The sequence below is a fragment of the Elgaria multicarinata genome, chromosome 2, assembly GCF_023053635.1.
Source record: "Elgaria multicarinata webbii isolate HBS135686 ecotype San Diego chromosome 2, rElgMul1.1.pri, whole genome shotgun sequence".
NCBI classification, from domain to species: Eukaryota; Metazoa; Chordata; class Lepidosauria; order Squamata; family Anguidae; genus Elgaria; species Elgaria multicarinata.
In genome coordinates, this window is record NC_086172.1 from 96,397,179 (window position 1) to 96,423,384 (window position 26,206).

At 42.1% G+C, this 26,206-nt stretch overlaps 1 protein-coding gene across 4 annotated transcripts in view; it reads right to left on the minus strand.

The window, feature by feature from the left end:
* Nucleotides 1-576: 576 nt before the first annotated feature.
* DENND2B (DENN domain containing 2B) overlaps nt 577-26,206 on the minus strand; it is a 140,668-nt gene continuing 115,038 nt past the window's right edge. For 3 of the 4 annotated variants that reach the window (XM_063117252.1, XM_063117254.1, XM_063117251.1), the window contains 7 exons: nt 25,222-25,370; nt 11,914-12,091; nt 9,857-9,898; nt 7,384-7,495; nt 5,407-5,646; nt 3,450-3,536; nt 577-1,334 (listed from right to left, as the gene is read on the minus strand). In XM_063117252.1, the coding sequence (XP_062973322.1) occupies nt 1,300-1,334; nt 3,450-3,536; nt 5,407-5,646; nt 7,384-7,495; nt 9,857-9,898; nt 11,914-12,091; nt 25,222-25,370 (843 nt within the window). In that variant the 3' untranslated portion in view covers nt 577-1,299. Of the gene's footprint in view, nt 1,335-3,449; nt 3,537-5,406; nt 5,647-7,383; nt 7,496-9,856; nt 9,899-11,913; nt 12,092-25,221; nt 25,371-26,206 lie in introns of those variants that run through there. The other variant, XM_063117253.1, reaches the window with a different exon arrangement.

The following is a 26,206-nucleotide window of genomic DNA, read 5'->3' on the forward strand; positions in this document are numbered from 1 at the left end:
CAGCACTGTTGTTCTTATGTTCCCCTGCCAATGTCATTGATGACCTGGGATTTTAGCCTTTTGAGATATAATCCCAAGAAGCAACACTTTTGCCAGCCTCGGGAACAGCAGGTGCTTTGCATGCACAGGGCTTTGTAGTATGGTGCAGAAAGGAAAACCCCATTCTGCTTATGGATGTTAGGATACCGCCTTTAAAGACTATGGTTTGGACTATTTTGTTATTAGGCAGAGGTTAGTTTGTAACAAGATTTAAAATAATAGTTTACATAGACATGCCTCCTTAGAAATAAGCCCCATTGAGTTCCTGTTCACATTTACTCTTGAGTAAATGTGAATAGGAGAGCAGCTTTAGTTGTTTGTTCTTCAGAAGCTGCCAGTCCAATCCTATACATGTCTACTCAGTAATGAACACTACTGAATTCAGTAGGATTTACTCCCAGGTAAAGCTGCATAGTATTGCAGCGCACCTAACTACAAAGTAAGCCTCATTAAGCACTTAATGGGAGTATCCAGGAAGGATATTATTCAGACAGCATCAAAAATCTGAGAAGGATTCTAATAATATGGACATTTGACACAAGTATTTACACAGTTTATTAGGAATCGTACATACATTAGGAAAGAATGGACTGTACCTAATCATTTGCAACTTGTGTATCAAAAGGTCAGAGATCTCTCCATGTTTAGCAATCATAGTGCAGAATGCATTAGAATTTACTGACCATTGCTTAAAACAAAAGCAGATAATCTGTGATTGTGAATCAAGTACCTTATTTGAAAAAAATGAATTAAAAGAAAAACTAAAGAAAAATATAAACTCTGTCATATAAAAATCAGTCCTCTTTCACATACCCCCACCCCCAAATTCCCACACTGGAGTTCATTCACTTCCACAGTACACCACAGAGCTCTCACAAACTTCCGTTGAAGTCAGTGGTTCTGCTGAGACAGTCAGCTGCACATAATTAGCTATTCAGTTTGCACCAAGCATAATTCAGTTCATACTAAAGAAAGAGGCACCTGTTATTTTCAGGAATATACAAATATTACCACAGTTGTCCGTGCTCATGACAAAAGAAAATGTTAAGGACGCTTACAGCACATTATTTACAAATATCTATCCAAATACATAATTTTTATTTTTTGTCCTGGCACTCAGTCAAACAGCATTTGCCATCACTTAAACTCGTGACCAGCTAATTTTGTCCATCTCCAGCATCAGAATCAGAAAAGCTGCAGATGGTGTTCTGTGCCCAGTGTTATAAATAGTCTTTGGATCCATATCTCAGTAGAAAGGAGTTAATTCTTCTTGTGAAGGAACTTCATTTTATTTCCTACAGTGACAAAAATGAGACACCTCAGTTACTAACATGCATTTAAAGCCATCAGGAATTCAATTACATTTTTTTTAAAAAAAAATGCCACGAAACACAATACGTATATAGTGTGTAGTTGGTTACTCAAAAATTCAGTTTTAATAAGAGTACAGACATCCTACTCAAAGTATTTTGGTTTGTGTCCCTCAGATGAAATGAAATGCCACTCTCATTTTCTATTTTAGATTCATGTTCAAGTTCAAACTGATTACAGAATCCTTTCCAAACCATAATAAGCAGAGAAATATCTGAAAAATACGCTGCCTTTGAATGTACAGATTATGATTTCTGTGGAGCAAGGGAACGACTTCCCTCTTACTGCTACTATGGCACTAGTCCTTAATTGCTTAATTGTTAGCTTAGGGTACAATCCTATGCATGTTTAGTCCTACAACTCCCAGCATTCTCCAGCCAGCATGGCCGGCTGGGGAATGCTGAAAGTTGTAGGGCTTTTTTCTGTCTGAACATGCATAGGATTGTGCCCTTAATAAACATACAAATCTAAAATCAATTGCAGGTGAAAAAGCCTGTTTGCTGTTTTACCAGGTCCTAACAGTAGCCACCCTCCCTTAGCCCATACAAGTAAATTATATTGTTAGATCTTTTGCCCTCTCTTGATTTCTTTGACTAGATCTATCCTTATGGTTCTGCCTAAAGTGATTCTTAGCCCATACAAGTAAATTATATTGTTAGATCTTTTGCCCTCTCTTGATTTCTTTGACTAGATCTATCCTTATGGTTCTGCCTAAAGTGATTCTGGACACAGGGATTTGACACACAAGAAATATAGTTTTCATTAATGACTCTCTATGGGCAACTCATGGATGCCAATCTGTCAGCAGATGGATCACACAATTGGATTTCATCCAATTACTTTATCTCTATAGTCAGGAGCATGGAAGTTCCCTGTTACAGCTTAGCTTTTACCCATTCTTAAATAATGCCATTTTCACAAGTCTTACGTTTCAGAGTCCTATGGTTGTTTGATCTCCCCTTTTGTTTCAGATGACTTACTGTAATAGTAAGTTACATATCAAGAGTTGTCTGCATACAGAAGGCAGTGGGGAAGGGGGAAGGTTTGTATAGTTTGTCTGCCTATCACTCTGGGCAGCTTGCAAAATCTGTGCACACAATAGAGTGTATACAAATAGCAGCAGTATTTTGAAATGCATCTCACACTTTATCTGTATGATTTTGTTTTGGGATAATAAAGAGGAAGCACTTTCACAAGGCACAGTTAACCTGAGAACTCAATGCTGCAAGATACACTGAGTAGAAAATATTTCTCCTGTATAGTTAAAATTATTTAATTATAATATATGGTCCTATAGACACAGTATTCAATTTGCATACAGGAGAAGGAACATCACAAAATATGTTGCATCTCCTATGTGCAAGTTCAATACTCGTGTCTGCTGATACTCTCCAATAAATTACTAATGATTGATCTGTGGTACTCTGAATTTAATGGATCCAAGCTTTAGGAATGAGGTTCCTCATTGATAAAATACCAATAAGAGGGCCCATCATACAGGGTTGCTGTGTATAAATGATATAAGGAAACACTGCCAGAACCTATTCCAAGCTTTAGAAACAAAGCAGGCTATCAAGTGAAACAATAAATTCAAAAATAACACTACTATCTGATGTTCTAATCTGAAACTAGAGAAAAACTATAGCAAGGTCAGTTCTCCGAAATCTTAAAGCAAAAGCAATGTCCTTGGGAAAAGGGTATTGCAGAGTTCTGTAGAAGCACCATTATCCGAAATAAGATAATGGAATTTCATTTGACCAACAGAAACTCCTCTAAAGAATTTTCAGTTTTTGCAGGCATGTAGTGATGAAGCAAAACATTTTATCGGCACTATTAAAAAGCTCAGCAATTTCTTGGGAAAATTGAGTCTACCATTACTAGTTAATAAATGCCTCTAATCTTCTATATGTAGCAGATGTTACAATGAAGGAGCCTCCAGAACAGAATGTGCTTTATAATAGGACCTTTTCCTACCATTTTCTCAATGTGCAGACAAGCCTAGACTCAAAGCTCAAATATTTCAAAGCCAAGTTCCTTACCCAGACCTCGTAGAAACTTATTTACTCCACTTTGTTCAGTGTCTGGAAGCTCTTCCAAATACTGTTCAACCCTCTGTTCAAAGAGACCTGTGGGAGGTGGATGAAAGAGAAAACATTGGTCTTTTTCCAAGAGAAAGGAGGATCAAGACGTTGTGCTTTTATTTCTGTCGCAGCCGGACAGCACAGCTCTTTTTTCCAATATTGCTTTCAGAAGCATATTTTCGAAGCCTTTATGAAGACTTGCCCTTTAGAGACCTTCATGCCTTCCTTCTTCCCAGTCACTATCCTTTCCTCCCTACAGAACACCTTAATACAACCATGCACATTCAAACAACTTCTTAGGAGAACAGTTTCTTGTTGAATTCAGCATAACACCCCAAACGGAAGCAGTTGCTTTAGTAATCTTGTCAACTGCAAAATGTGTCCAGTAAACACGAAGCCTGAAAAAAATGCAAATTGCTTGAAATCATAACCCACAAAGAAGTGGAACTTCTGAGCAGATCCACACTGAAATTGGTGGGACTTGTGTGAAACCTCATTTGTAGAGTGTACCGTCCCTAAACTGTACGTCATTTGATGGATTTTTAACAAATAACAAAAGGGATATATTGCCTTCATTCTATTTCCTATCTTTTAGGACATGCTCTAGTATCACTGTAGTATCTGTATCACAAACAGGCCTCTAACACAGAGCACCATAAAGACGGAGGGAATAGTAATCTAATATTAGGCAGGTACTGTACGCAAAGCGATTTTCTGTTCCTTTCCTCCCCACAGGAATTTTGAAATCTGTCTACATCATGGTAAAATCAAGACTGGATGATGGAACCACAAGTACCTCACACTTTCACTTTATGTTTATTCATCCATTATAATGTCCAAAGGGGAACTCAGCAGCATGAACTAACCTTCAGATATAAACCATTAAGGCCTTACCCTCCTCAGTCCAGAAGGCATTATTACCTTTTTACCTGAGCTAAAGAATTACTGACCTGACTACCATTATCAGTTAAGCAACTTGGCTGATGTACTCAGACTTATTCCCATTATTATTATTATTTTATTTTCCTTTCCTCATATATATGAAGCAGGTTATCTGCATTCAGAGGAGGAAAAAGTACCCATTCTGTCCCTCCCTCCTCTGTCTTTCAAAGCTCTCTGTAATGTTCTTTCCTGGGCTCCAATGTTGCACTAATGACTCCAGGGCCCCAGCAGATGGCATTACTGTGTAATGAATCTGACACCTGTGATTCTTAGTTGCTTTAGTGGGTTTTTCAGTTCTTCCTCGTATACATCAGGGCACACATACAAAACACTACAACCATACCAAGTAAAAACAGTAAGCAGAGCTGTCTTCCAACAGGTCCAAGAAACTGATGAATACCACATTATCCAACTGGACCATTTTAGTTGGTAAAGTTCCTGTCCCCACGCCCCCACCACTATTTTTTACAAGTTACTAGGGTCTACTGGAGTTTTTCCTAATATTGGAGCTTGTTTATCAACAACCTCTTTGAATGGCTCAGTTATCTTTCTCATTGGCCTGGTTCAGACAATGCACTAAACCATGCTGCTTGTGGTTAAGGAGCATGGTTTAGTGTGTTGTCTGAACCAGGCCAATGAAGTGTTTGCACATTTAAATTAATGTTTCAATCTTTTCCAGATTTTTTTTTAACTCAGAGATGATATTTTCCAGCAAGCCCCCATCAGTTACAATGTTTTTTGTAAGACTCCTCATTGCAGGTAGCTAAGTACAGTGAATAATATTATATAATAACACCTACAATTTGTATGTAGTGTTTTGTGTAAGTCCTAAATCTTGTGAAGTGGGACAGTAGTGTGAATATCTGCAATACTACAGATTGGGGAGAGGGGGCTGAAGATGAGAGAGAGTGGCTTGCCCATCGCCATCTAGTGAGCACATTGTTGAAGACATCACAGGTACAACAGGCCTTACCTTTTGCCCTACATTTTCTCAGTTCTCTGTCTTGGATAAACCCAGCAAACATCTGAGATTCCATAAAGACCTCTAGAAAACGGCGGATGCTCTTTGAAGCTACAGATTTGCGGAAAGCCTCCCTCTGGAAGACTCGCTCAGCCTTGTCATTTTGAGTTAGGAAAAGAGAATAGTGTCCAATGGTTTCCACAAAGAAACGGATGAAAACTTCTGATACTAATCCATTCAGGGTATTACACTCTGCAGGAAAGAGAAAACAATGTGCAGTTGAACTAAAATATGGCAGAACAATATATAATAGAATTGAACGCCTATTCCGCTAAGCCTGGAAATCATTGTGTTTGCCTTTGCAGTCACCATGCCATTGTCATCCCATGTAAGCAATACATCTTTTCATTATTAGGATATAAGAAGCTGCTTCATTTTATTAAGCTGAGATATGCTTGAGCCTTGTGCCCACATACTCTAACTTCATCCTGTCCCTTTCCTCCTGCTATCTTGTAATGCCACAATTAAAGACTTCCAGAGTTAATTAATAACCATAGTGCCCTGTTTAATTCAAATTGTGAAACTATGGTTAGTAGGATTGGAATAAACCAGGATCATAAATCACAGTTTGAAGTTGGTTTCAGATCCTGATTTGTTCTGTTCCAGGGAACCACAGTTTCCAGGATTAAGACAAAATGGGAAACTATACTAATAGCAAAGGAAGTATTTAATAATAAGCTAGGTATGAACTAGGCCATTGGAATCTCCTATCCCACAATATAATTTAACCACGAGAAGCTAATACAACTGGCAGACCAAGCTCTCATGCTTTAATGGTGACATGAGTTAAATTATTCCCATTAATTTTGAGATAGACAGCTAAGAAGCTCCCTTTCCTCTCCCCATTCACAGTGGAGCTAGCTTGTTCGTGACAATGTTCTTACATTTAGTAAAAAGCCCTTTGTACTCTAAAAATCAAGAAACAGCTTGTTTTACTGGGGAAAAAATCACAGGACTCCATCAACAATGTCAGATTCTATGAGCTGGTTCGCATGACACAACAGCCCATTGTGGGTTATTTAACCCTTGATGAGCCATGGTGCATGCCCGTCACGATTTTGAATATGCAACCTCTGACCAGGAGATGCTATGTCATTCAAACCTACAATCCAGGGTTATACGAGGGTTGTTTAACTCTTGCATACCCCCCAATGGCCCGACATGACAACCCCGATCAGGAGTTGCATATTCAAATTGTGTCCAGCACACGCCATAGCTCACTGTGGCTTAAGGAACTGTGGCTGAGAACCAGGTCAATTACATTCCTTTCCAGTTAATAGGCCACTAAATAAGTATAAATGATTTTGGCTTCAGTTCTGCAAAGTCTTATTCTACGTATAGAGCAAAATTCTATTGACATTCATTAAACAAATCAAAGTGCCAAGCTCTGCAAAGCTAAGTGGGATGCAGCCATTCATTGCCTAAGAAATATTAAAATCATATTAAAGCTTTTTTAAAGTCCTAGTGCACATGTGAAGCTGAATAGGTATAGAGAGAGATATCAGATGTTTTCCTAGGGAAATGTCAATGACTCAACACAGCAAATTCTTCCAAACCAAATGCAGTTCCTATTTTTCTTCCTTTGGGAATAGCACAGCATTCAAGCTTGTAATTAAATTCTCTCAGACAAATGGAATTAAATCAGCCAAAGAAATAGTCACGGAAGAATAATTGCCCTAGAATTCACATTCAACCAAATGATTAGTAATGTGTGACAGTGTTTTGAAAAATAATGTTGTCTTTACTAAATACTGTCACAAACTGTTTGCTGTTGTGAAATGGTTTTTAATACTGAAAATATACTTTTGCAGTTAAAGTGATCAGTTTACATACAAAGTTCTTGTTTGCCTCTTTAGCTTCCAAGGACATGTTATTCTCTATCCCACAAAGATTCTGTTGTAAACAGGATTTCTTCCCAGCCTCTCTTACCCTCATCTGATTCGCTGTCTGAATCCTGGTTTATTAAATCGTTCTTCCTCTCTAGAGCCTGCTCCAGAGCAGCTTGCAATTTCCTGGGCAAAAGTGTGTCTTCATCATCCATCTGAAGGGGAAAATGATGCTACGAGTTCATTCTCCCTTAATTGCTTATTTCCAACCAAAGATTTTTCATGTTTTAGAATTTGCAAACATCTCTGTTGTTTAATACTGTTTTGGATGCAATTTTATGGTGATTTTCGTGAAAACAGATATCAGATTGACAACAAACACAGGAAATAATGTGTAATTTTTTTTGTAGAGCACTGCCCACAATGCATCCTTCCTCTAGCCCCATAAATGAAATGGGTGGGACAAGACAACTATTCTACGACTTCTAAGGTCCATCCTCTCCAGGAAGTCTATTCCGACTCACTCACCCGCTGCAAACCCCTTTAGCTCCATGACCAGGAAAAATTGAAATAAGGAATGTTTTCATAGTGGCCTGAACACAACATGCCAGAGTATGGGTTGAGTTTGGCTTGTCGTGCAATCATGGCTTGTTGCTGAATCATGGTTTGTTGTGTTGGGTCAACCACCGAGCTGAGAAAGCATAATTTGTTAACAAAAAACAACCCACATTTCACAACTCAACATCAACCATGGGTTCTCTATGTGGGTTGTTTGTGGTTAACAAACCATGGTTTGTTAGCAGAGTTAGGTTCACACAACAAGCCATGATTCAACGACAACTCATTCTCAACTCGTAATCTGGCTTGTCATCTTGTGTGAACCCAGCCAGTGCTTCCATCCTAGGAAGAAGTGAGAGACCTTAAGGGGATGGCTGTATGAAAGTGAGAAGGATGAAATTGGGGGTAGGAAAACTGGGAGTCAAGAGCAGTGCTTTTTCCATGGCAAACACCTCTTCAGGGACAGAACTTTGAACACTGGTGAAATTCAATGATATGTGGTCTTTCCAAGGACATTAAATGGAATCTGCCTGCAACGAAACCATAAAGATCTCCCATTGTGTATTTTACATGGCTAGGCCAACAGCTCAGCTTAAATTTCTCTTCTCCCAAGCATTTAGCAATATGTAATGACCCTGGGACCCTGGCTCATCGTTTTTAAAGTTGTTATACTGGTTTTAAATGTATGTGTATTTTGCTTGTTTTTGTGGGTTTTTTTAAAAATCTTTGTATATTGTTTTTAAGTGTTTTATCTTATGTGAACCGCCCAGAGAGCTTCGGCTATGGGGCAGCATACAAATGCTAATAATAATAATAATAATAATAATAATAATAATAATAATAATAATAGGATTTTAAACACTTTTACACTTTTGCATGCAAAGTGAATCAAACACACTTGCACTGCAAGACACAGGGACAAGCAACCCACATCTTCTCTCAGAGGAGGAATTAATGCACTTTGGTCTACGAAGGTCATCTGAGGCACACCCACATTATGAGGTCTAACACAACTAAAGTAGCGAGCCTGTTTGCCTTTTCTCCTTCGTCCTGTCGGTCTTGTTGGGGCTGTCACATAGGAAAATAGGGATTGCCATGCTGGGCTGGAGTCAGAGAAGGACATCCAGATTCTTAAGGAAGCTCAGATGCAAGGCAAGGAGGCAATAATTGCCCTAGATGTTTGTCCACAGCATCCAGCCTCAAAACATTCCTAGCTATGATGGCTAATAGTCATTGAGAGATTTAACTTCCATGAATGTATTTAATCCGTTTTAAAACTTTTCTGTGCTAGTAGCCGACACAACACCCTGTGGCTGTGGCTGCAAAGGAATGGCAATGCAACAGGATGTTTAAACAGGAACAACGTGACCCAAGATAATCTCATGCCAGTTCTGCCCCTGCAGTGCTCAGCCCCTCCTAGTCCATGACTGCAGTCCAGCTCAGTAGAGGGGCATTAGATTAGCATCTGCCCCATGGGAAAAAGACAGTGTGCCAAGATTATATCAGTCGCACCCAACCGATGCGGTAACCCACAGGGAGTGAGTTTTAGGCAAATGGATCTTCTCAAGCGCTGGCAAAACATCTTGCAAGCAGAGGGTGAAATCCAATCAAGTATTTCCAGTGATGGAATTACTTTCATCAGCAGAAACGGCGGGTGGGAGTGGGGGGTGGGAGCCTCCGGCGCAGACTTTCAAGAGGCATCATGGGGTGCAGAGGGCTGCCGGGAGGAGGAGAGAGCAAGTGGCGATGTTGGATTCTGCCCAGAGCATTGAAACATCTTATGGTATGTAGTGTAGGGCACTGAAGTCTTGCCAGCGTCCTACATGTCTGCATGGAACATTGATTCCTTATGACACCCCCCACCCCACCCCTTCACCAGCCAGGATGTTCTCATTCTTAGCTGATGAACTGGGACTTGCAGCTCTATTTGTCTTTTTGGAGCGGGCGGTGAAGTAGTTTTGCACATTGTGAAGCAGAAAGCAAAAAATAAATAAAAATACAAGCCCTCCACAAAGTACCTGTCTGATGAAACGATCAGATCCGAGGTTCACCATCAATGCCTAAAGAGAATAAGAACACGGAAGAGTTTTATCTTGATGCCTGGATACATTTTACTGGCATTTGACTTTTTTTTAGAAAAGGAAAATCTTACTGGGGACAACTTATTTTGCAGGAAGTTCCATTTCATGGGATTTACTACAAAATAAATGCATATAGGTTTGGTGTATGATCCCTGCCTTATTCAAGCAGTGATCGTGCCACAAGTATCTGGGAAAGTGTTCATATAACCATTGACAGGATTGTTATCTCTACTGGATGGAGTCTAAAGTTCCACAGAGAATGCAGTGTCCCAAGACATTCAAGGAAAGGGGCATTAAAGGAACACCCTGTTGTTCATCATTTGTATAAGCAGAGTGGTGATCACAACATAAAAAACCTGAGATAGAAACCTCTGAATCTAGAGCCTGCTTCGTACGTTATAATGGCAGAATGGGACCCACTTCTGAATGGCTGGATCTCATGCCGTTCCAGGAAATTCTGTATGAAGCTATTACATCAGTCAGGCAAATGACACAGCTCTTCCCCACCAGGTGGGCCAGCGCTGGTGTAGGAAGAAATGTCATTCAGCTGAGCCATGTGGTTTCTACTGGCAGACAGTACCAGCGCTGAGTAAGATCTAGACAATCACCCTTGTCTTTTATTGTGCAATCACCCTGTCCAGACATTGCCATCTTCTATTTGTAACCCTGCTGTGTTTCTCACCACTTCTTACCAGAAAAATATCTGCTAAGGAGGAAGGGATAGGTGCACACTGCATTTTATTTGGTAGCATTAGGAACCCTCTATCCGGAAGCAACCCAAAAGGGTAAAAAGATACAACAAAACAACTTTACTCATGTCATAGTCAACAGTGGCTCAGAATCAGCACTATCAAGACACTGCTTCTTCCCCTGTTTTCATGACACTTCAAAGTGGTACGACCACAGCAGTCAGGTGTGCAGTTGTACTTGGTCCGGATTTTTCAAATCAACAGCACCTGCCCATGCACCATCCCCTCATCACCTGCTTTCAGGCGTACTGCTTTTACATCCCAGGAAACCAGGTCTTACATTCAGCTGACTTCATGACGGATGAAAGTACATAAAAGGAGAAGAGATTATGGCAACCACACTTGGATCACATTGCTCCCTGTGCAACACAGTGTTGATATATCCTGGCAGGATGTATTATTTATATTTGAAAACCTCAATTGTTTAATACTATTTTAATTCTCATGATAATCAATAAAATCCTACATCGATAACTGCTTCACCGCCCCTCCTCCATGCCTAGATGCATGAGCCGTATTTAGTTCTATGCTAAACTGTGTGACTTCTTTTAAAATTATTTAAACTCTAGCCAATTTTTGCAGGCATTACAGGCGGAAAAGGAGAGCTTATAAATACACCCGCCTCGTAAGGAGCTCTCATTTGCAGCTAAAACAAATCAGAACATAGATTTCTTGGTCAAAGAGTTCCATATGTGATCGACACCTATTTCATTTCACGTCATTTCCCCTTCTCCCAAATCCAGCATTTTAGCATTACACCAATACCAGGGGTGGGCAACACGCGGCCTGCAAACCACATGCACCCCTCCCCCAAGGGTCTTGATGTGTTGCTCCTGTGCTGCTGAAATGCAGTTGTGGCAGCAGCAAAAACATTGCCTTGTTTTCAAGCTAAATATGTCCCTTTTGAGTCTCCATAGTTGTTTGCCACCAAATGTTGACAGCAACCAACACCCCCCCCCTCTGCTGCTGCCAAATTTCAGTGACAAAGTAGCAGTAGGAGTGGGACCCCCAGGGGGTGATCCAGGGGCTGGAAATTAGCCCCCAGAGTGCCTGAAGTTGCCCATCTCTGCATTATAGGTTGGTTGTACATGGTAGATGTGGAGGAAAGCTTTTAGCACAAAGATGGCACCGGTATTCTTTTCAGTTTGTTGTAAGTAAAGATTTAGGTATGAAGATCTGTTGGTGTTATTGCAGGATCCTCTCCTGAGAATTTAATCAAGTGTGAACTATTGGTTCTGTTCTTACCTCTTCTACAGGTAGCTCCTTTAGTTTGGGCAGTGAGCTGGACAGCAATCCAACCAGAAATGGAGTAGGGCAGCAGACAATGTCAATCATGGAAGAAGGGAGGACAGGAATGAAGGTGTGTTGCCAGGAGAAGGGGTACAGCAAAGCCACCACAGCATGAGAGCAGCTGGAGAGGGTGCTGAAAAGAAAAGAGCTGACATTAGCAATGCTTTCAAAAATAACTCCCTGCTTGTTTCTGAATGAAACTCAGAAAAGAGAGGCTGCCCACATTCCCCCACCCCAAAAAGGGTCTTCATAGGTTGACTTTGCATGTTATCCAAAAAGGAGAGGAGTGGAAGCATGAGCATCACTTCTAGTGTGACTTATGGTGGGTGAATGTTCACATCTCTTCCACCATGAGAGGTGCGTGCTCCTGACATGTCTTCGAATATGAATGCTGTGTCGATCTTACACCCAGGGCTTCTCTACATGAGGCTTTTATCCTGCAATGAATATTGGTTACTCACGGAAATTTGCAGGTCCTTTACATGACGCTGTCAACCTCCAGAGCCTAACCTATGCTTTTTGACCTTTATTCCCCCTTTTTTTAAGATTGAGGATAATGATCTATTTAAATATTGTGAGTTGAATTTTTCTGTGTAAAGAGGAACTTGTGATATAACAGCAGCTATACCACAGTGCCATCTAGTGGCTGTATAATGAAACACATGGAACTTGCAGATAAAAGGCGGGGAGGGGAGAGGAAGTGCATGTTAAAAGGCCGAATTTAATCCCAACAACAACTGGAAGCAGAAGTAAAGTTGTGGAATGAAAAGCCTCTGTGTAGAGAAGCCGCTAAAATGCAAACCCTGCTTCCTCTTTCTACACGCTCTCATAGCATGCAAAGATACTCAGCCAGTGGTTTGTCAAGTATAGTTGCTGCTAAGAGTACTGACAGGGGGCTTGCCACCACTTTTGCACCTTCAGCAACTCAGATTTCCCAACTTGTAGATGCAGTGAGGGGGAAACTGCACCTGTTGAATTTCTGCCTGCCACATAGTAAGCCTGCCAAGGCAACCCTAATATCATGCTCTTATTAGGCTAGCCACTGCTTTCTCTCTGAAATTGTGCAGCAGTTTCCTCTGCTTCCCCTTTCAACTACATCCCCATATCTCTCTGCTTACATTTTTTGCACTGTAAGTATGCATTGGAAGAACACCCTGTCCTTGAGCAGCACAGCACTCTGGAAACTGAAAGAGTAAAGTGCTTGCTGCCCTCGACCTTGCCCAAGGACAATTTCATTTGTTACCGCTCCTTCTCATGTTCTTCCATCTGCAGCATGACGTATAATAGTTATGCTGTCCTTCATTTGTAGAGCACTTTCTGATGAAAGGCACCTCAGGGACCACCAAATGTTTAAAAATACTTCCAGATCTTTACGAGAGCCCCTTCCCAATACAGTCCTAAGAATGGAGCATCTCCCCTATGAGGGAAGGTTACATCAACTGGGATTGTTTAGCTTGGAAAAAAAGGAGGCTAAGGGGAGACATGACAGAGGTGTACAAAATTATGCCTGTGGAATGTGGATAGGGAGACATTTTGCTCCCTCTCTCAAAATATTAGAACCCAACGGGGTCATCCCATGAAGCTGATTGGTGGGAGATTCAGGACAAATTGAGCAGGGGGTTGGACTCGATGGCCTTTTAGGCCCCTTCCAACTCTTCTATTCTATGATTCTTTACACAGCACATAGTTAAAATATGGAACTCACTACCACAGGATGTGGTGATGTTCACTAATTTGGATGGTTTTAAAAAGGGGTTGGATAAATTCCTGGAGACAAAGGCTATCAATGGCTACTAGCCTTGATGGTTGTGTGCTATCTCCAGTATTCGAGGCAGTAAGCCTGTGTGCACCAGTTGCTGGGGAACGTGGGTGGGAGGGTGCTGTTGCACCATGTCCTGCTTGTCCATCCCTGGCCGATGGCTGGTTGGCCACTGTGTGAACAGAGTGCTGGACTAGATGGACCCTTGGTCTGATCCAGCAAGGCTCTTCTTGTGTTCTTAATGCAATCTTACATTATGTAGAGCACTTTCCAAATATAATCTTACTTTATACTTTACTTGTGAACTGCCCTGAGAGTTTCGGCTATGGGACGGTATATAAATGTAATAAATCAAAATCAAATCAATAGGTTTTCAGAGTATAAAAATAGGTTAAGGGCTTTCATTTTAAGAGCTGCCATTTGCAATGCTTTGCATCTTTTCTCTCTTTCCAAACTTAAGACAACCAAACTTGCAGAAATTAACTCAGATTAGTGCAAATGTTTGTCACAATTAGAACTTGTTTGGGCCTCTTTTTTAGTTTCAAAGAATTATGAATAACCATTCACTTTAGATCTCCTTTTTCACAACGTGAAAATGCTGGCTTATTAGTGGTCGATTTACTGATGCGCAAAGCCTTTTGGAGACCCTAGATGGCATCAAATGCCTGTTTTGGGACTTCTTGCCATCTCTAAGCAAAAGCATTCCGAAAGACCACACATGAGGAGATGTAAAACCATTTGCTTTTTCAGTAACTACTGGAGCTGTGTAATGGTGTAAATCATAATCCTGTGGGCTAGGTTGGAAGCTCTGCATTGTCACAGCAGCATTCTTAGGGCACTTCCATATGTCTGAATTCTCCAGCCATGATAGTGTTTTGTGGACCACCAAGACACTGACATGCCCGCATTCCAGGCACCCCAAGCCTGATGTTCAGTGTGCCAAGATTTGTGCTGATCCAATATATGTAACAGAATTTCTTTTCCCTATAGCTTTTAAATATTGAGTTTGTTCTGACTCTATACTGTTAGCCTCACCCTACCCGGTGCCTGTTTACACTTCCCTGTGCCTGTTTGCATTCTCTTTCCCTCCTTATTGTTTACTACAACTTTATTAGATTGTAAGCCTATGCGGCAGGGTCTTGCTATTTACTGTGTAATCTGTACAGCACCATGTACATTGATGGTGCTATATAAATAAATAAATAAATAAATAAATAAATAAATAAATAATAATAATAATAATAATAATAATAATAATAATAATAATAATAATACCATTGCCGGAAAAGCTGATGGCTTGAAATGATGCCTGGAAACTACAGCCATTATACTTTAATCTAACATGAGAAAATGCAACAATAAAACAAAACAACAACCCCCTACACCTACACACACACACACACACACCACTGTCATGTTAAACTGCCACTCCCTTCTGTCCAGCTTAGGCCTAACATAAATGCGCTCTGATGGATGTGAGTTAACGCATTGAAACTTGTAATGGTCATGAGGACCGTTGACTCAGTGATAGGCTGTTCTGAACGGGGCTGCACCCCTCTTGCAAGAGCAGGTTCCTAGTTTGAGGTTGCTCCGTCCTGCTCCTGGATTTTCAGGTGCTGGCTGTAGCCAGCAGTGCTGTCTGCCCAGCTTTCGCTAGTGCTCCAGCTGCGCCTGCTCCTGGGAAGACAGACATGGCCTCAGTCACACGTGCCTTTCAGTTACATCTACACTGGACTAATGTAAAGTACTGTGTGTGGGGCTGCCTGTGCAAACCATCCAAATGACACCTCTAGTGCAAAGCGTGGTAGCTAGGCTGCTGACTGGGGCCAGCTTTACCAAACATCTGGCCCTTTGTTACTTGAGCTGCACAGGCTGCTGCCTCCTCCCAAGTGCATTTATTTATTTATTTATTACATTTATATACCACCTCACAGCCAAAGCTCTCTGGGCGGTTCACAAAAGTTAAAACAGTAAACATTAAGAAGTATACAAAATTTAAAAACCATCAGAAACATAAAAACAGTATAAAAACATCAGTATCCAATTACGTTGCTGGCTACTACCTTTTAAGGCCCTCAGTGGTTTGGCACCAGAATACCTAAAGGGCCTAAGAGAGGGTCTCTGTGTGTCCTGCCTCCATCCCAGGCACAATTGCTGGGATGACATGGAAGGGCTTTCTCAGGGGTGGCAGCTTCTGGAACTCCCTTCCTTGAAAGATCTACTCCACCACTACAACCACCCTGCCCTTTCCCACTGACATTTTGTTATCTCCTGAAAACATTTTTATTTAGGCAAGCATTTGGCCTGCATGTTTATTAACAGAAGAACAGAAGAGATGCCAGGCTGGATCAGACCAAGGGTCCATCTAGTCCAGCACTCTGTTCACCCAGTGGCCAACCAGCTTTTCACCAGGGACCAACAAAGCGGGACACGGTGCAACAGCACCCTCCCACCCATGTTCCCCAACAACTGGTGCATATAGGTTTACTGCCTTTGATACTGGAGGTAGCCATCAAGGCTAGTAGCCATTGAGAACCTTCTCCTCCAGGACTGATGCTCTTTTTATTATTGTTTTTCTGGTTCTGAATATGACATTTGTTTATTTATTATTTGTAAGCTATTTAATTGTTTTTGCAAGTCTGTCTTTACACTTTTGTGTATGTTAGCCGCCTAGAATGGTTTAGTTTTGAACTGGACAAGTGAGACATAAATATTCTTAATAAAGAATAAATACTGCCTCCCCTTCCCCTTCTCTCCCATATATTTCTAAGGGCAGCACTTTCTTAAACAAATCATTTATGTGCCCAATCAGAATAAAAGGGGCACATGAAGAGGCATTCTTGGTAGCTGTTCCTCAACAACAGAACTTCCTCCTTCTGTGATACTCAGTATATTTTTAAAAAATCCCCCCTTACCCCTGAGTCTTTTGAATACGGTGGAAAAGCCACAGAAATAAATAAGTTGCACTCACATTCAGTTTTTACAAAATAATTTTGCTGTAGGGGTGTGGATATGTGCATGTGCGCACACATGCATGGAGGCCAATCCAGCAGGCCCTGATGGGCACATGGAGCACCCTTGCCCAAAAGAGTTTTCCATGTGTTTTAGTATACGGATAAATCTGTAGATGGAATTATTCCCTCTCCACTGAAATCAATTCAGTACCACAGAGGGGCCCAGTCAAGGCAAATGACTCTCATGACCTTGCCTACACAAGGATTAATGCACGCTTCCTTATCAAACATTTCACTTGTAGCACTGCTAGCCAGCACGTGATGTGTTGGCCTCGACTTTCATCTTGCTGAATAGAATGTATTTGATTTTTTAAAAAAACAAACAAACAATGATCTGATTCAGGAAAAGAAAAATGTGGGGCATGCTGCAGGCTCCCAAGTATAACTCTTTAACTCGCTTTTAATTACTGTGGAAGTTTCAAGTGTAACTGATCAATCCAATAAGCAAATGGAGCTAAAACAAGAACCACGTTAATCTAAAAGCAGGAACACAAACATTCCATTAGTGTTCGGCACATAATCTTGGCTTTCTATAGAATGCCCTTTTGTAACTTGCCCTCCTCTTGAAGGCAGGGCCGTGATGTAAATCAGCACTAACATCCTCTCCCATGTACAATTCCCACGCTTTGGGGAGCTTTCTGCTTTGGGCCATCTCTCGCTAGCTTTCCTTTGCAGATCGTCCAGTGTCCTGGGTCACTGGGAGACAGTTGGGGAATAGCAAGTCGCAAAAGGCACTTACACGTACATGACAATTTTCCTTGATTTTGACTTCCAGGCGAGTAGCCGTAGTAGTCCGTGGCAGCAAAATCAACAAAGATTGACACCTTAAAAATGAACAGATTTATTGGGGCAAAGATGAGGAAGTGGCGTCTATTGCATGAAAGCCTATGGCACAATAGATCTGTTGTCGCAAAACACACGGGTTTTGGGGGGATAAGAAAAGAGGTTAACTACATTCAAATAGTCAGGTCTGAGAAGTTTTGTTGGTGGCTTAGTACAAATCCAGTGTGTTTAATCCTTGGGCACGTCTACAAACTTCCAAACAATTAGCCTGGTGTTTTGTACTAAAGCAAGTGTACAAGGCAGCCGAAAGAAAAAAGGAGCCATCATGTCATACAGTTTTTGTACAACATTCCTTTATGTGCAATGTGTGCCATCCATGCAAACGTCCTGACACAGTCCTCCAGCCAACACTGCCACCAAGTGCGCAGTCCTGTTAATTTTCTTGTCTGTTGATCACTTTGGGGAAAGGTCTGGCAGCATTGGCAGCTTTGCACATATCATCAAAAAAGCAGAAGTAACAGGCAGCTATATGGTGAGAAGTCTGGCCTGCTTCTTGAACACATCTTATAGTGGTGTTGACTGCCAGGACTGAAACTGGACAACACGAAACGTTCTGATACATTAAATATATATATATATATAGGAAAACCTCACCTTTTTGCAATGGAGAACAAAGATTCCTATCTCCAAACACATTTTTGTAGTGTGGGGAATATAACTGATTTGACCTTCCACTAACCTGGAAGAGCTTCGGCTATTGGGCATTATAAAAATGTAATAAATAAATAAATAAATAAATAAAAATTTACCCTATAGCTGTTTTGCTTATATTGTAAGTGTGCATAAGATGTGGCAGATAAGAGAGGGATGTGTGTGACAGATGCCTCATATTGGCACAGTCGTGGAATAAACATCTAGCCCAGACATGGCCCAATTTGTATGTGCAAACTGAGATGTGGTTGCAGCCTTAAATGCCAGTGTGCTTCACAATTGTGCTCATAGACCATTTTTAAATCTAGGTCCACACCAAGGGATTAACTACTCTCGACAGCAGGTCACCAGGAGCCAATTGCCATTTTGCCAATCAAAGTGGACTGATATACAATCTGGCTCTGTGTTTGTGCTGAACTGCTCCCCCTTCCTTGTCACCACAAATATATTTTGAACTGCTGTTGAAAGTAAGTGGTTTCCAAATTGGCTCACGAAGAACACAACTGGCCTCCAAGCTTGGATTTTTCACATGAAAACCTAAGGCACCACTATGATCAGGGGTTTGTTTAGGATCATAGTCCAAGGGAGATCCCAACTGAGATTATCTCTAATCCACAAACCACTTAAACTATCATAACATGCTCTAAAGACAGCATAAATCCAATCATGTGGATGCTCTGAAGATAGACAGAAGCACTGTTGGTCTAACTTCAACTTCTGATCCCATGGGTCACCCAGTTTGAAAGCATGGAACCCCTTTTTCTTTCCCTACTCAAAGAAATTACATGCCATGCATATTTTGTTACAACATTTCTTACCCTTGAAAATATCAAAATAAAAGCATGAGTCATTGTTGCTTGCCATGAAAGAAAAATGCTGAGTGAATAGCTGTGACCGTGAGAAAAGTCCCCAAGTTACAGAATTTGCTAACACATGCATTCAGGAACAATAGTTATATTCAAAGGCAAAGCAATGAATGTGCCGATTAGGAGCAAACCACAGCAGAAGATGATGTGGTGGCATTTACTGGAAACTCAGATGCTGAGGAATATTTAAAGGATAATGTTTCAGACTCAGAAAATAAACAGCATAGGAAGGTGACTTAAAGCCAAACAAAAACAGAGATATTTCACAACACTAAAAATGTCTAAAAGCAACTATTTTTCATGTGATATTTTTCATGTGTCATAACCCAAGCACCACTTAACACAGGCCACATTTTATCCTGCCTAGGTTGATTAAGAATTCCATCCCTATGTTCTGTTGTAATGAAGTTATTATTTCACTAACTACCCAGAAAATCTGGGCAGACATTGAGAAGGACACAATCCGTTACCATGAGACACAGTCCAGCCCACCAGCCATACAGTCTGGTGAAGCCCAGTCAAATAAGCCTACTGTTTCTACAGTCTTAGAGAGACTGACAAATAATTTCCCCAAGCAGCTGTTGAGCTGATGTACACGGCTGGTGGGCTGGATTCAACTTGGCGGCTGTCTTCAAGGTGCCAGGTTGGCGCTGCCTCTCTCCTCAACCCCATGCTCTCCCTCCCCCAGGGCGGCATCGTGTAATTCCAACACCAAGGAGGGAGCGCAGGGTTCCTGGGCAGGCATCCAAGTCCCAGAGCCACCCCTGTCCTCTTCCTGGTGGAAGGTGACCAATTGTTGGTCGCCTTCCACCAGGCTCCGCCCCTGGGTTGGCCCTGGAGTGACGTTACATGGTGGAAGTGCCGTGTTGATGTCGCTCTCTGAAACAGTCGGAGTAAATCCCCGACTTTTTCAAAATGCAGTATCGCGGGGAAGCCCTGCAGTTTCTGCAACGCTGGGCCTGCATCATCTAACTGATGGGATGCAGATCCACAGCCACCGTGGGGCTTTCCTGCATGTAGATAGCCCTTTGCCAGATCACAAGTTTTGCCTGCTTTGAAGATCTATTTCCCCATCCCCAATCCATGTGTGTTTCAAAGGGAGTCTTTTTTTAGAAAGGGGATGGAATGTAAAACAAGCAACGATCTATTCAGACAGGGCAGAAACTGTGGCCACAGGCAATGTATGCTTGGAAAGGATGCAGTTATTTGGCTAGAGTCCTGAGGATTCTGAAACCGACACAACCATCAACAATAACATTTCAGCTGCAATGCAAAACACCAGCCCTCCCTAACCTCATGCTCTCCAAATGTGTTGGAATACAAGTCCCAGCATTCCCAACCAGCACAGCCAGTGGCCATGATGGGAGCTGCTGACTGAAGCATCTGGGGGACACCAATGACCAGGGAGTCCGTCCTACTGAATTCAATGTGCTTGCTTCTGAGTAGATTAAGCATAAGATTGAGCTTTTAGAGATGTTTGCTAACCAGGCCCTGCAATGGGCATATTCTCTTTGCTTTACTTTTAGAAATGAACACACACACACACCCCACCCTGGTTGCCTTTTTAGAAATTAATCCTCCTCAAACATGGCAGTAAATGGCTTTGATCAAAATCTAAGAGTGCACAAAGCAGTCTTGCTTTAATTCGCATGCTGCCTTGATTGCAGCAAGTGAGCTTTATGACAAGCCACAGAACACAAACAAGGTTTGAATGATAAAGCTGGAGTAGGGGGCATAAAGTGAGAAGGAAGTACATTCTTTCCACATCACATCAGCCAATTATCAACTATCCCTTTGCACAAAAAACTGTTTTAACTATGGTTACAATGTAAAGAATAATTCTTAACTCCTTTATCCTTCTACCAAGTATTTTTTTCCCATGAATGCAAGCCAACATAAACTTCATGTTGCAAAGACATGAGTCATGTTTAAGGATTTATCTTGTTGGGCATTGTATATGAAGGATTTAACAAAATCAAATATGTTGTGACGCCTGGTGAGAATTATAGTCTTTGTAATGCAATCATAATGGCCTCTGAACTTTGTGATGGTTCCTAGTCATCATGTAGGAGAGGTTCTCCAATAGGCTGCATCTGCTATTAAAGATGACATGTGCAGATGTCCATCACTGGCCTACAATAATCAACTCTATATGGCAGTGTCCGGGCGTGTATGTAATCATTCATGAAACAATACTTGCCACTATCCTAAGCTGTATTGTCAGGAACCCAGAGGTGGAGCAATCTAGTCATATCCAATGAATATTGTGCAGCATTCCTGTAAGCTGCAAGCAAGTGGCGACAAAAGAGGGGAGCAGAGTCCACTTCACGCAGCTGCTCCACAAGTATGAAGCCATGATGTCATCACCCTGCATGAGCTTCTGCCCGCCTCACCCCAGCACCCTCGCCACCACTCAGGAGGGGCAGCTTGTAAATACATAGGAACATAGGTCACTGCTTTATACTGCGTTGCGCCACTGTTCCATCTAGTGCAGCCGCTGTGGTGTAGTGGTTAGAGTGTTGGACTGGGACTCAGGGGATCTGGGTTCTAGACCCCCACTCAGCCATGGAGCTCACTGGGTGACTTGCAGTCACAACCTCTCCGCCTAACTTACCTCACAGAGTTACTGTGAGGACAAAATGGAAAGGAGGAGGATTATGCGTACACCACCTTGTGCTACTTTGAGGAAAACTGGTATAAAAATAAATAGTGTTCATACTGACTGGTAGTGGTTATCTAGAAACTTCCCCAGCGGAACAGACTGAACCTGAGAACTTTCGCAAGCAAAGCATGGTCTTGGCCACTAAGCAACAGTTGCCCCCACCCCCACCTCTCCCAGCAATGGTGCCCTTGAAATTCAGCTTGCGACAGCTTCCATAATAAGAATCACAAAGCAACTACATAGCACACCTCTGCCACCGAAACTCTTCACAACAGTGATGGTCACAGAATGCTCTCACCTCAGAAAAATACTACTCTGTGTGTAACACTTCAAGGTAAAGCTTTAAGCAATATTTTATAGAGACTTTTCAAACTGACAGATGAATGGAATTCTTCGTTTTGCAACGCATCTTTGAACCCAAGTAATATGTGATTTTTTTTACATACTAACCAACCGCCTTACCAATTATTTCTATCTATTTATTTCTTGGAGTGTGAGAGAGAAGAAGAGTATACAAATCATTAAACACAGAGAAAAATCTATTTGGTGGTTTTTTGTACACATGTGTTGGCTCGCTTCCAGACATTTCTTTTTTCCAGGCAAGGGAATGAATATGCAGTAGACCATTCACTTGTCAAGCATCATTAGCTGATATCCCCACACCTATGGGGGAAGCTTTTATCCTTTACTTTGCTGATGCAGAGCTCCACTGCTGCTGCTGGAAGTTTCTACTCCAGCCTTCTCCAACCTGATCTATTGGACGAAGCCCCTGCCCCGTGCTGCAATGGGAGCACAGCCAGCCAGTAGGAGTAATAGTTTAACTGAAATAAAGAGCCTGCCTGACTCAGGTGTAGAAGCTTAATCACTCACAATGCCAGCCAGCCCAGCAGCACTTTCACACTGTGGATGATTGACTTCTATGAGTCCAAGCAGAAACGCTCTCCCCCACCCTCAGCCAGAACCAGCAGCCAGTTAGTGTTTTCCACTCTCCCAAACACTGTGATTGGAGGAGAACACGGTCACAGAAAGTGCTGTGGCAATTCCTAACTGGTTAGCCACAGATGTCAATATCAAAGCTACTTCTCACCCCACTCAGCATCTGCCAAATATGGAGATATTCAATTGATACACACACACAGCATTGATGCCTAAAAAACAGTCAGATAATTTCAGAGACGTTAGAAATTCCGATTGGGCACACCTCTGCTCTGAAATTTTTCGATGGGTTTAGAGTGCACACCCCTATTAATGACATCCCCCACAAAAAAAATTACAGCCATTGAAATATTGTGAGTGCAGCGTGGCATATCCCTGTGCAAATGTCATGGGTTCTTCTTCAGCAAAGATTCCATTTCTCCCTACCCCAAATATGTGCCATTTTGTGTTCTTAAACTATCAATGGCTACTAGTCCTGATGGCTATGTGCTACCTTCAGTGTCAGAGGGTGCGTATCTATGTACAGCCGTTGGTGAGGAACACGAGCAGGAGGGTGCTATTGCACTCATGTCCTGCTTGTGGGCTTCCATGGGCAGCTGGTTGGCCTCAGTGCGAACAGAATACTTGACTAGATGGACCCTTGGTCTGATCCAGCATGGTTCTTCACATGTTCTTACTTTTAAGGAAGTGTTTAGATGCTGAACTCTCAATGCTGCTGTGCCATTGCAGCAGAGAGCATTAATCTATCCCAGACTTCCCCAACCTAGTATGCTCTAGATGTGTTGTGACTGCTGCAACTCTCATAATTCCCAACCAGCATGACCACTGGGAATTATGGGAGTTGCAGTCTCAAAACATCTAGAGGGTGTCAGGGTAGGGAAGGTTAAAATGGCCAGTGCTAGCAGGCAATCTTCTTCCACTGTCCCACCATTTTGTGATGCTTTGTATTTTCTTCCTGTTGCTGTTAGTTCTGGGTACTTCTACTGTTCCAGTGCTAGAGTGCACCTCTTTTAAACAAAAGAAAGGTAGAAAGGAGAAGAATGGCTCTCCCCACACCCCCAATCCCCAGCAGTGCGTTCAGCCCTTATGTAGGGATGGCATATTGCACTCTTAATGCTGGGTGAGTCTACTGTGAATGCCCCTGGAAGAGCACAACATGGACCCAATATGATCTTTCCTTGTTCTTCTCACACTACTGGTAAACATAGTAAACTGTAGCAGCAATGTAATAGCCACACAAATGCGAAAAAGCGGAATGAACCATTCACCCATGCACATATGATACATAACCTCTTCACTTCTTAAATTGAGAGGATATAAGCCCTATTCCAGCCTTCTTCAATTGGGGGGTGTGTGTGTCTATGCACTCTATTAACCCCATAGTGGCTGTGCAGTGGCGCTTCGTAGTTTATATGACACAGTTGCTGATTCGCAGCCACATCGGACTTTCCCCCCCGCGAAACTGCGCGTTTTCAAAGTTTCGATTTGCTTCGAGGTCAGCACATTGTTTCCCGGCTTCAGTTTGGGTTATCAAGTGGGTGTAGCTCTGGGTAAGCGTGGGAATGCAGGTTCAGGACACAGGGGGTTGGTTTGACAAGGCAATGGCCACCAGCACTACGGTTTTTCCTGGCCAGATAGCTTTTTCATTTCCCCCTTGCAGCAGGGATGCTGCAGGGTTTTGAATGAATCACTCCCCAATGTGGTGTCAAATATACACCCCTCTGGTGCCCTTCAGATGTTGTGGACAACTCCCATCATCCCTTTTCATTGAACTGCTGGCTAATACTGATGGAAGTTGTAGACTAAAACATCTGGATGGCACCTTGATGGGGAAGGCTGCATGTCCCCTCACCTATAAATATGCCCATGACATGTTTCAAGCAACACTGCAGATATTACAGGCCAGGGAACTTAGTTTCACACCACAGGAGACCAAATGTAACAAGGGTGCAGAACCTCTTTCAGGCCAAGAGTTGGATTCCATTTTGGAGAAGCTCTTGGGGGGGGGGAGCGCATTCCAGTGTTGGGCAAAGGCAAAGGAGGAAGGTAACAAAAATACCATCATATTGTAGCAAAAGTAGCAAAAGTACCACCATTTCAACCTTTCAGAATGGGGGGCGGGGGGAAACTGCACAAAAGCCGGGAAGGAACCCAACATCCAATGGTTGGGGCAAGGAGGTTGGGGCCAGGTGACGGGGCGTCGACATCCAGGAAATCCCAGATGGCTGGATTTGCACACAGACATGAAGTTGCCCACCCCCAAATATAGTGTAGGATACTGCTACAAGTTTATTCCTTAATAAAATTTCTGTAAAGTCATTAATAAATGCCTAACACAAAGACACCATCATTTAGAAAAGAAAAGCAAGGAGACACGATTACTGGAAGCATTCTAAACAAGCTTTAATGGAAATTTGTACATTGCTGAGTGTTCTGGCCTATTAATTTTTGTGAGCATTTCCCTAAGTTGCTTCTTACCACCGTTGTGGCCTTATACTTACACCTCCTTCATAAAGGTCTTGTGTGGCTTACCTGAGTTTATCTGCTACGAAGATCACTCGCCGTTCCAATAGGAGGGAAGCAAAGATTCGGATGATCTGCCGTATACTCAGGCACTTGAAGAGGCACTCAAAGTCCACGTGTTCCAGACGGGAGTCCATTGGTCGCCGAAGCTCTATTACCTGAATGCATTCCACAAACATAAGTCATGCTCTAAATGTGAACGTTAGCCCAATCTTGGGTCAATTCCTCTTTGGCATTTGAACACCACAAAATACTTCCCAGAGCATTTGCTTGGCTCGGGAGTCTTGAGAACACGTTGAGCACTTTCCTCAGTGCTACCTCACATGTTGCTTTCTGCAAGTTGTAAATTAAAGCTCCATCACACCGGGGGTTAACACGCTCCCTACCTTCACTTCTCCGCCCGTGTTTTCCTTCCTCAGTTACTTCCTCTTTTTAAAAGAGGAAATACACAAGGAGCACGAGGATTTAATGAGGTGGTTTTTTTGTCACACAAGGAAGGCCAGAAGGGGCAGAAGGCACGCGGGAGGCAGACGACGTCATGTGAGGGACCTGAGCAAACTCCGTGAGTGCCCAGTAACGAGCGTGCAATAAAATGCTTGTCGGATGGAGCTTTTAGTATTCAAACATGGACACAATAATGTGTGCATGGAGGCAAAAAATTATGTATTTTGCCTTAAGCACCCTTGTCCTGAAGACAAAATACATAATTTTTGCTGATATAGGCAATACATGAAGCTGAGTGCCCATAGTAAAACATGCGCTCATTCCATGATTCATATGTTATGACATTAGAAGCATTAGCTCTCATACATTAATAATGCAGGTATTATATCTTGTTTGGCATGCTTCATTTTCTAGGACAAAAATGAAATTATACATATCTATGATCTACACACGGTTCAGAGTCTTTTTAATGGCCAAATATAGGCAAAAGCATGAAATATTCATTTCACAGCAGTGAACTATCTCTAAGTGCTGGTGATAACTTTTAATT